The sequence below is a fragment of the Onthophagus taurus genome, chromosome 6 (assembly GCF_036711975.1).
Source record: "Onthophagus taurus isolate NC chromosome 6, IU_Otau_3.0, whole genome shotgun sequence".
In the NCBI taxonomy this organism is placed as follows: domain Eukaryota; kingdom Metazoa; phylum Arthropoda; class Insecta; order Coleoptera; family Scarabaeidae; genus Onthophagus; species Onthophagus taurus.
Window position 1 is genome coordinate 5,407,100 of NC_091971.1, and position 10,808 is coordinate 5,417,907.

Here is a 10,808-nt window from a genome sequence, read left to right on the forward strand (position 1 = left end):
TTTTATTTATTTCCTTATTTATTTATTTCAATTTGTCAAATTTTGCATCAAATTAAATACTAATAGATGGCGCAATTATCCATTTGAGGTTCATCTGACATTTTAAATATTTTATTATTATTAATTAATAGTACAAAAATAAAAGATTTATTCGTTTCATTTTTATTTATTTTCTATTTCAATTTGATCAAATTTTGCATAAAATTCTTATTTAAATACTAATAGATGGCGCAATTATCCATTTGAAGTTCATGTGACAAAGTGAGGTTATGTTCGCTATATTTCCAAAAAACTATTTTTTATCATAATGACCACATCAACTGAAGAAAATTTACAAGAACCATCCACAAGTACAAAGAAAATTATTAAAAAACCAAAACGTGGTATCATTTATTTATCGAGTATTCCCCCTTATTATAATGTAACCAAAATACGAGAAACGTTTGGGGAACTGGGTAAAATAGGAAGAGTTTATTTAGAATTAGCTGATAAAGGTATGTTGATGCAATAAAAAGTAACAAATATAGTTCTAAATTAATAATTTTAGAATCTATTCCAAATGAAAAAAAGTCAAAGAAACGAAAAACAGCAAAAAAGTTTGTTGAAGGTTGGGTTGAGTTTGAACGAAAATCTGTGGCGAAAAAAGTAGCTCAACTTTTAAATAATTCCCAAGTGAGTACACGGAAGAAATCAAAACTTTACGATTGCATGTGGAACATAAAATATTTATCTGGGTTTAAATGGACTCATCTCCATGAGAGATTAGCTTATGAAAAGGCGGCCAAAAAGCAACGATTAAAAGCTGAAATTGAACTTGCTAAGAAGACTACTAATATTTTTACATCTAGAGTTAAAAAATAAAAGAATTGTTTTAATTTTTATTTTGTAATTATTTTTTAAATCATTTTTTAATCATTTCAGGTACACTTTCTCTACCGTAAAACCGATTTCCTTCTAAATCAATTGAAAAATTATGATCAACAGGATTAGACAAAGCCTTTTCAATAGCCTCATCAATATTTTCAGCGGTAATAAACCCTTTCGCTTCCTCTTTAACTACTCTCACAATTTTCTCCGCCTCCTCTAAATCCAAAACCTTCTTAAATTGTTGAAATTCCAATTTCTTTTTCGCTATTTCAATATTTTTATTTAAAAGACCCTCAAAGAATTTTTCTCGTTCAACGCCAACCTTTGCATTCCATTCGTCATTTATCTTAGCACAAATTTCATAGTCTTCGTAAGCCACTTTATTTTTATGATCTGTATCATCTAGTTTTTCCTTACTAGCGTAGTTTGCTACCAAAAATCTTTTTATTGATTTCATGTGATTTTTATAATTGTTATTTATTCGTCTTAATTCTTCGAGTTCATCCTTGGGAAGTTGTGGTTTTTCCGGAACTTTATATAATTTACTTTTTGCTTTAGGGGCCCCTATAGGTTTTCTTTTATATCTTACGATTTGCAAAGATACAGAATGTTCTATTAAAGATATTTTTGGTATAATTTTTGATAAATGAAACATTTTAGTTGTTATAACCTCACTTTTAAAGCGACATCTATTGATGTAATATAACTTTAATTAAATAAATTTTTTAATTTTTAAACAACTTTTTTTATTATATGATTGCAATAATTAATTATTTATTAAAACAGTATAATTAGATGTTAAATTCTTTTATCTTATTATTAAATTCATTTAAATAATTAAAAGTAGTTGTGAAGCGACATCTATGTAATATATATTTCAATAAAATATGTAGGTGTCGCTTTAAATTGACATTTCATAGCCGGTTGTGTCAAAGTTATATGTCAAAAGTGAAATAAATCTCAAGTTTTGTTTCATTTGTATCGACAGCTTTAGAATTGAACTTGAAAAGTTATTGAATAACAATGAACAGCATTAGTCCAACTGCTGGTAAGAATAGTTTGTACGATCGATTCTTCTTTATATTTTTATAAATCCTAGCCATACGCCTTTTTTAATCACACCCGTTATCGTTATTTTACCATGTAAATCGATTAATTGCGTTCCGCATTAACATTTCTTAACAATTACAACAATTTTAATGATTTAAATAAAAAGGTTATTAAACCTACTTGTGACGTGTCTATATTTTTGTTAAACAATTTCTTTGTTGTTTTTTGTATATTTTTTATGCTTTACACGTTGCCTATTTTCGAAAGGAAGAGAAAGTCCTCCTTTAATCATTCTCAGGTAGCGGATCAGACAGCTTTTTTTATACGATTTTTAATTTAGTACGTATTGAATCGCGAACAATGAACCATGTGATAAAACTGTGATTAAGAACAAAAAACAATGAGTACCGACGAAGAGGAGCATTCTCCTGGTTATTTCGAAGATCCATATTTTAATCCTCAAGTTGCAACAAGTACTCCTAGTTTAGACGAATTTCTCGAGGACGATTTAGACGAAGAAACCGAATTAGACAACGAATTGGAGCTGTTCGATTTGCGCCAATTAGATTTTGATGAATTACCATGTAATAGTTTACATAACGGTGCTGGTGATGACTTTTTAAATGTTGAAGCTGAATTTTTTAATGTTAAACGAGCTAACGCTGTTATTCGAGCGTTTTTCAGAAGAAAACGGATACAAAAGCAAGTTCGTGTAACTTACTGTGATCTATCAAAACCTTATCTAGTTAAATTACCTAAAGATAGCAACTTTAGGAGGTATTTAGATATTAGTAATGGGAATGGTAAGCATTTGTATTTTTTTTTAAATGTTATGCTCCAATTTTTTTTAAATAGAGTATTAGTTAGCTTTCTAAAATCTTAAACATCCAATTAATTGAAAAAAATTTGATTTTTTTTAATAAACAAGGTTAAAAGATAAATTTTATAGTTATATTTATAAAAAGCTTTATGATGGCTTTTATTGAAATTGAAAAAAATTAATCAAAAGTAGTTGTAATAAAAACATCTTAAAATGCTTTAAATTATAGCAACAAAAAAATGTGGACATTAGAATTAAATTAACATTAATGGATATAAATAATAAAAAGTAGTAATGAATAAATACTTCCAGCTTTATGATCAAAGTGTATTAATTAAATATTTATTAATGAAAAATTGATTTAATTGAATCATCCAACATTAATTCCTATATTAGTAGTATTTTTATTGTTGCAGAAGAAGCTATGGCAATGGGAGATGGATCTTTACCTCCAGCAGATCTTTCCCATTTAACACCCGAAGAAAAATTAAAACAAGAAGAGGAATGGAGAACGGAATTGGCTGTAATAGAAGACGATATCGCAACGTTACGCACTGTTTTATCGATGAAAATGAAACGTAGCGCCGAATTGAAACGCAATTTAGGCATCACAGTTTGGAAAGAACTCACCGAAGATGTTAATCAGGGTATTAAAAATGTCAAAGAAAGCAATGTGTAAGTATAAGACGGTTATTTTTTATTCGCCTTTTTCGAAGCATGGTTATAAAAGTTTTTAATCTTAAATGTTTCGCTTTATTAGGAAATTATAATTAATTAAAATTAGTTGTTGAACATTTTTGTTTAGTAATTTTTGAGTTCTTAGCTTTTTGTTTGTTTCCTCTAGTTACCAAACTGTTGAGACTAAGGTTGGTCAAGTCACAAAAGCTGTAACTGATGCTCCAATGTAAGTAAATAATTCAAATGTGACATCTGGATGATGTAATAGTATATTAAAAAACAAGTTTCGTAAGACACGCTTGAAATGCCCGAATTCAAGTTGAAAAACGAGTGGCGAAGCCACGAGTTTTTTAATGAATGAGTGCTTTAAGTCTTATGAAACGTGTTTTTTATGCTATTTTTTGTAATTCGCGTTTTTATACTTTTTTTTAACAAAAATAAAGTAAATTTTGGCAATGTAGGGAAATAGGTATGTAGCAGTTGGTAACACCGGAACACTTGAAAATAGAAACTTTGAATTGACAATTAGAAACTGTCAAAACACAAAATATATTCACCTGAAAAAAATGTTTGATGTACACCTCCCAAAATAAGAGAAATTGCTCAGAGTCAATGTCCTCATCATTGTGGACTTTGTATTCGATGCTAAGAACGTGTTTAAACATCCATAGACAAAAATTGTCACATTGACAACTAGACAAATTAATGACCCAATGTCACCAACTTGAACTGGTTCCATAATATGTTACTAAAATCTCATTACAGCATCGGATGCTGTAAGGAGTCTCATTACAGCACCCGTTTGAGTACTGTTATAGCTTCCATTACCGTAGCGAATTACAAAAATGAATTTTTTCTATAAATGTGTTTATTTTAATATTTAGACTTACTCTAAACTGAATTTTATTATTTTCTTTTTTGTATTAAATCCATATATCTTAACCCATTTGCATTATACACTCAGATATTTGCAGAACAACTCAATCTTGAACTAGAATCATTTGGGTTTAGCCATCTTAAGAGATGCATGGCTAAACTCGAATGTTTCTAGTACTAGGTTTAGTGTTTTGTATATACCACATTGCACAAATATTTATATTTATTAGAATTGTATACAGGGTCGCTGATATGTATGGAAACAATCAGTTATCTCTTAAAGTAAGAGTTTCCAAAGTTTTAGTGTTCCTTAATAGTATATTAAAAAACAAGTTTTTTAATGAATGAGTGCTTTAAGTCTTATGGAACGTGTTTTTATGCTATTTTTTGTAATTCGCGTTTTTATCCTTTTTTTTCTCAAAAATAAAATAAATTTTGACAATGTAGGGAAACAGGTACGTCGCAGTTGGTAACACCGTAACACTTGAAATTAGAAATTTGAATTGACAATTAGAAACTGTCAAAATACAAAATGTATTCACCTGACAAAAATGTTTCATGTACGCCTCTCAAAATAAGAGAAATTGCTCAGAGTTCAATGTCCTCATCATTGTGGACCTTGTATTCGATGCTAAGAACGCGTTTAAACATCCATAGACAAACATTGTCACATTGACAACTAGAAAAATTAATGACCCAATGTTACCAACTTGAACTGGTTCCATAAAATGTTACTAAAATCTCATTACAGCATCGGATGCTCTAAGGAGTCTCATTACAGCACCCGTTTGAGTGCTGTTATAGCTTTCATTACTGTCGCGAATTACAAAAAATCTATTACAATAGACTGCCTAAGTCTGACGTCACAGAGGTGGGCGGAGCTTATACTGACTCCAAGCAATAGACAACCTAAGCGTTGACGTCACAGAGATGGGCGAAGCTTATACTGACTCCGAACATTTTCGTTGCTAACGGTAAATCACCATATGCAATTTTCCATTAGTGTTAAAATAAAATAAACTAAGTGATGACATTTCAAAAAAAATTTTTTTGGCGATTTATCTTAGCAACTGTGGTTAGCAACGAAATTGTTTGGAGTCAGTATAAGCTCCGCCCATCTCTGTGACGTCAAGGCTTAGGTTGTCTATAAAGACAAATTAAATATACAGGGTCAGTTGAAAAGTTATGACGAAAATGAAACACTCTGTATATTATTCCATATTTCAGTTCATGTCGAAATTCTAAACAAAATTCATGTAGCACATCTTAGACTTAAACTTAATCGTTTTTCAAACATCGAGCTTTTAAAAATTTACGAATATATCTAATTAGTGACGAAATTTACCTTTAGGCGCAAATTATTAAAACTATTTTTGTATTTTTGACATGTGTTATGTCACTGCGTTGCTATGGAGATGAGAAAATTTCAAAGGTAACTTGATGAATTATGAAAATATTGATTAAAATATTTCTATGTAATTTATAAGAGTGATTTTCAAAGTTCAATATCTCGAAAACAGTTAAGTTTAGGTTTTTTGAAACACATATAATATACCAATATGAATGAAAACCCATTTACCTATTACATGAATTTTGTTTAGAATTTTGAGATGAACCTAAATATGGAATAATATACAGAGTGTTCCATTAAAGAAAACATAATTTTGTTTCTTCATAACTTTTTGACTGTATATTTTCTATTAGTTATCTTACTTTATGAAATAACCGTTTCCATACATATCAGCGACTCTGTATATCAATAACGGTTTGATAGGTTAACATTATGTTTGATACTTTTTTTTGTATCTGTCTTAAATGTCATGTTGTATGTATTTGTTCTCATTTATCTCATTAATGTGTCTGCTTATGTTGTTTGGAGTATTTTCAATGTTAATTTACGGCGATAAAGCAGTTACTACGGTTTCTTTAAACGTATAAAATTTTTTATTTTGATTTGAAAAACTTCACATTATTTATTTTCTAGATATCAAAAAACAACGTCGCTAATCGGAGGTATTACCGGGAACATTACCAATAAAATAGGTCAAATGAGGCATTCAGAATCATTTAAATCTTTTGAAGAAAAAGTTGGTTCAGCATATGAAAACGTAAAGGTAATAAATTAATTTAAATCGTCTTCCTTTAACTAATTTAACACAAAAAATAAATTTAGATTAATTAATTATCGTCGTCGTTACTAATGGTTTATATTTGGTAGTTTTTGTTCCCCCATTAACTTCCTTCCATCATTTTAGTTTTATTTGCAGACGAAAGTGGGAACTACAGTGTCTCGTTCGGGATCTCAACAGAGTTTAGATGATGATAATTTGCGTTCTCGATCGAGTTCAGTTGCGACGAGTCCAACTATTCACGAAGAGAAGCCGATTGCGTAAGGAATCAAAAAGCCAAGAAATCCGCCCCTTTCGGCCACAGATGCCTTGTACGCTTCAAAATACACCCCTAAATTCCGTATATTCTTTCTTAATGTTTAGTAAATCGATGCTGGGATTTAAAAAAATAATAATAATAATAAAGGAGGTACTAATTAACATAAAAATAATAATAAAATGATGAATAAGTTTCTAAAAAATATATGTAGAGATTGAAGAAAGCGATTGTGTTTGTTTCAACTGTGTTGGGTTGGAAAGGAAGAAGACGTAAATGGGTTTAGCAGATTATTTTCTTTTTGGATTTCTGTTTAAAAATAAAAGCGGTTGTATTGTTTACTTAATTATTATTGTTTAGTAATACGAATATTATAATGGTATTTTATAAAATGCTAATGAATAAATATTTTTCTTGGTTAGCTTAAAAGTGTTATTAATTTACTAAATTGATAAACACTGATTTATAATATTCTTTATATCCTTTGATTTATGCAAATATTCCTTTTTACTTAATTTAATATTAAATTTATTGTTCCAGATTTTTTCCAAGTCCTTATCCATTTAAGAATAGACAAAGAAATTCCTTTAAGACTAATACAGAAACATTTAATGAGTGTTTTGAGCTTGTGTTCTAAATCGATCAATTTGGAAAGTAAGATAAGTAATAGTAAAGTCCTGGTCAGAGATTTATCTACATTATGAATAAAAAATACCGAACTAATAAGAATGAGGAGTTGCTGAGGGCTACAGTTGTAAAAATTGAGAGAAATTTCAGACAAAATCCCAGAACAAGTTGGTGATGGCAAAAAGTAATTTTTAACAAAACTTTGTCATTTAAAGGTTTTAATTCATTAATTGAAAAGGAGATGGCTCTGTAAAGGTTTGTATGTGTTCTAATACTCACAGATTAGTTCATCGATTGCTTAAAAGATGTCACCTTAAATTTTTTTTTTAAATAACTTAATTTTTTTTAAGGTGATAACGTTGTAACTAGTAATAATTTTTAAGTGATATTTTTAGTTCCTTTTAATATTTTAATTTCAAATATTTCAAAAAATTGTAGTGTATATAATAGTTTTATCTAATTCAGGATACCGATAACCTTTTCTCAGAATGTCAGGTGTCATTTTTTAAAACCACAGTTTCTACACGTTACAAAACCGATTACAATCTAGTTTTCGTGTCCTTTTCGGGGGTAGTTGTTGGAACACGTGGTAGTACTACATGTTCTTTTTTTTTGTTGGCGGAATTTCGATCGAGTCCCCGGATAACGTTTGGGGAGCAAGAAGTGTGACAAATCGCAAAAGTTGATCCGATAAGAAAACCCGAAACAAAAAGGTGGGTCGAAAGTCGACATCCACATCCCTTATTTATTTTCCTATCTATGCCATCTACTGTCACCAGTCAACTTTAAACCTAGAGATTTTGTTGTAGATTTCGTTGAAACGTCGATTTACACGTGTCCTTTCAACTTCTTGTCCTTACTATTTTTTTTGTTGGTGGAATAAATAAGTTTCAACCCCCTACACCTTCTCATTTTCAACGTTAAATGACCCATGAGTACAGAGTTTTTTATTGTCGTTTCTCCCCATGTTATAATACCGAAAAAACCGGAAGATGACTTTAGGAAACTTATCTCCGATGACTTTGCTCCGGAAGTTTATCCGTCGGAGGGAAACTCGATGACTTTAGAATCCCATTCATCAAAATGTTGATGTTTTCCTTTGATACTGATAATTCTTGTTACATTTCTGTGTCCATTTAAGATTCCTTCGAAGTCCTGTAGACATCCTGTCTTTTCTACCCGGGATTCTTTATTACCTGAGATTGTCACCACGAGATACCGAGTAGACGAGAAACGTGCAGTAGCTACACGAGTCGAGTGTTAGATTACCTCCAGGCAATTAATTAGACACTTTTGTACACGCGCTTCGAAGATCTATTGTTACTGCCAACATGTCATCGAGGGTGTTGTACAATCCTTGGAACTGAGCCAGGACCTGTCCTTGTTTCGTCCTTCCGGGAATGACCTCCACCTGAATATGACATCTGTGTTAGATAACAACGATCTAACCAGGTGATAAAACTAAAGTGTTTATGGTTGCTATTGTTATGGATTATAACTTTAAAAAGTTAATTTTTCATAATAATCAATTACACCTGTTGGAAAGTTCTTCAAGTTTTTCAAGTTCTCCTCCCCAAGGGGTAGTGAACAATTATGTAGCTCAGCATGGGGGTTAAATAAGAATTTAAAAAAATAACTTAAATAAAACTCTTTTTTTAGGGGAAATAAAAAACAAATAATGGAAATATTTGAAATCAAAGATGCACGTGTTGCAAATAATCGTAAGTCTATAAAGACACGGGACAGAAATAAATGTTAATGGAATCGGCGACATAAATCAACGAAGCTCGCGCCTGAGACATCCATTAGGTCATAAATTACCCGCAGCACTTTGATATATTTACCTTTAATTAAATTTTTAATAACTATACTCTGAGACGTCTAGAAAAAGCTAAACGCCATAAAACACTTAATGAAATCGTCCCGGACGAGAGTCGAAGCCCCCAAAAAACTATAACTCATATCGAACCTGTTCGTTCAAAAGTAGTCCCGAGAACAGAAGAAGTGTTCTTTAAAGAAAAGGAAGAGGAGAGCGCGAGAATGGCGAGTTGAAATAAAATAAACTTTCCAGTCGACACATGTCAGGAAGAAATTTTTCAGGTAGTGATCCCTTGTTGTGGGCGTGATAGGCCTCTTCATGCCCCAGCACATCCCAAAAAACTAAAACGGGCTAATCATAAATCTACATCTACGGGACACCTGTGGCACTTTGAAATCCATTATAAAATTAAACAAAAAAAGAAAACGGCAGAAAAACGATTAGCAAAAGTCCAATATTTCGAATTCCTAAACTCAGGTCATTCAAAACAATATCAAAATCAGGTACTTAAGTAAAACATAAAAAATTTAAACAATATTATATTTCTATGTACTCATTCTTGATGCATTCATATTATGGCAATACGCCAAACTGGAAGAAAATGTCTGCCATTACACTAGACAAATGTTAAACTACAAGAAACTGACTGATAGTGTACTGGTTATACTCTAGATTTGGAGAAAAAGTTTGGAATGCACTGTTCTAACTCTAAGTTGAAAGAAACAGTCTGGAATTGCAATGCCAAAACTCTAAACTGCCACAAAATGACAGAAATTTTATTGGTCATACTTCAGAATTGAACATAAAAATTTCCAAAAGGCAATAATAATCGAGTTTTTTATAATACTATCCAAAAATAACATAATTTGTTAGTAAATTTAGAATGAAATCCTAGAAAAGGATCTTTCGGTTCTTTTTACGCCTAATTGAATTAACATATTTAATAACGTAAAGTACCCACAGCGGGACAACACCCCATAGACATTATGCCTTGTGGATTACACACCTCATTAATTTGATTTCGTCGGATGGCGACGGTCAATTTGGGACAATTGAAGCTGGACCGAGTTGAGTTGAGAAGAGCCCTTTGCGGAATTAACAGAGAAACGATAAAGTTTTCTACTTCAACCATACTAAATTTCCACTGCGTTAAACATTGTCACTCTTTTTTTTACGACAGATGTTACTCTCGTAGATAGATGTGTTTTTCATGTAAAAATAAAAATAAAAAACTATTTGTGTTTTAGATTTGTTTCAGCTAAAAAAATAAAAAAGAGTAAAACACCTTTAGAACATTCGGGTAATCATCCGACACTACGAAGAGTGATGATATGTGTTTAGCTCCGTTTCAGGAATGCGTCGTGATCAATCATCGGCTCATTGACCGGTCCCTGACGATAGGGGGCTCTCGGCTTCGCCCTGCAAGCTCATGGGGGGCTGAAACGTTTTGGGCGTGAAGAAAAATCACCAAATTTAGGTAGATGGGACAAACGGTAATTATGGACCATTGTTTGGTAATAGATAGCATTTAATTTTATTTTCTTTTGGATACTAATATTTCAATTTTGGATCCAATTTTAATTATACTTCATTTATTAAACTTTTAAATAAATCTTACAAAAAATTGGTTGTTCTTTTAAAAAATATAAGAGGAAGTTGTTGTCAGGATAGGATGGACGTTGGAGT

The 10,808-nt window shown here is 31.0% G+C and overlaps 3 protein-coding genes across 6 annotated transcripts; 2 read left to right on the forward strand and 1 right to left on the reverse strand.

The window, feature by feature from the left end:
• Positions 1-231: 231 nt before the first annotated feature.
• LOC111427975 (uncharacterized) lies at positions 232-881 on the forward strand. Its single transcript, XM_023063358.2, has 2 exons — positions 232-494; positions 548-881. Exons 1-2 carry the CDS (start codon positions 308-310, stop codon positions 859-861), a joined length of 501 nt encoding a protein of 166 aa, XP_022919126.1. The 5' UTR covers positions 232-307; the 3' UTR covers positions 862-881.
• Positions 865-1,555, reverse strand: LOC111427974 (mitochondrial ribosomal protein S26). Its single transcript, XM_023063357.2, has one exon. It carries the CDS (start codon positions 1,520-1,522, stop codon positions 902-904), a length of 621 nt encoding a protein of 206 aa, XP_022919125.2. The 5' UTR covers positions 1,523-1,555; the 3' UTR covers positions 865-901.
• A 369-nt stretch (positions 1,556-1,924) lies between these two features.
• LOC111427872 (uncharacterized protein F13E6.1) lies at positions 1,925-7,097 on the forward strand. Of its 4 annotated transcripts, none has more exons than XM_023063222.2 (5): positions 1,925-2,720; positions 3,154-3,412; positions 3,582-3,641; positions 6,276-6,405; positions 6,547-7,097. In XM_023063222.2, the coding sequence occupies exons 1-5, from the start codon at positions 2,318-2,320 to the stop codon at positions 6,682-6,684; spliced, it is 990 nt and encodes a 329-aa protein (XP_022918990.1). In that variant the 5' UTR covers positions 1,925-2,317; the 3' UTR covers positions 6,685-7,097. The 4 variants fall into 4 exon arrangements, with proteins under 4 accessions (XP_022918990.1, XP_022918991.1, XP_022918992.1 ...); XM_023063223.2 differs by having other exon boundaries at positions 6,559-7,097; XM_023063224.2 differs by lacking the exon at positions 3,582-3,641.
• Positions 7,098-10,808: the final 3,711 nt, after the last annotated feature.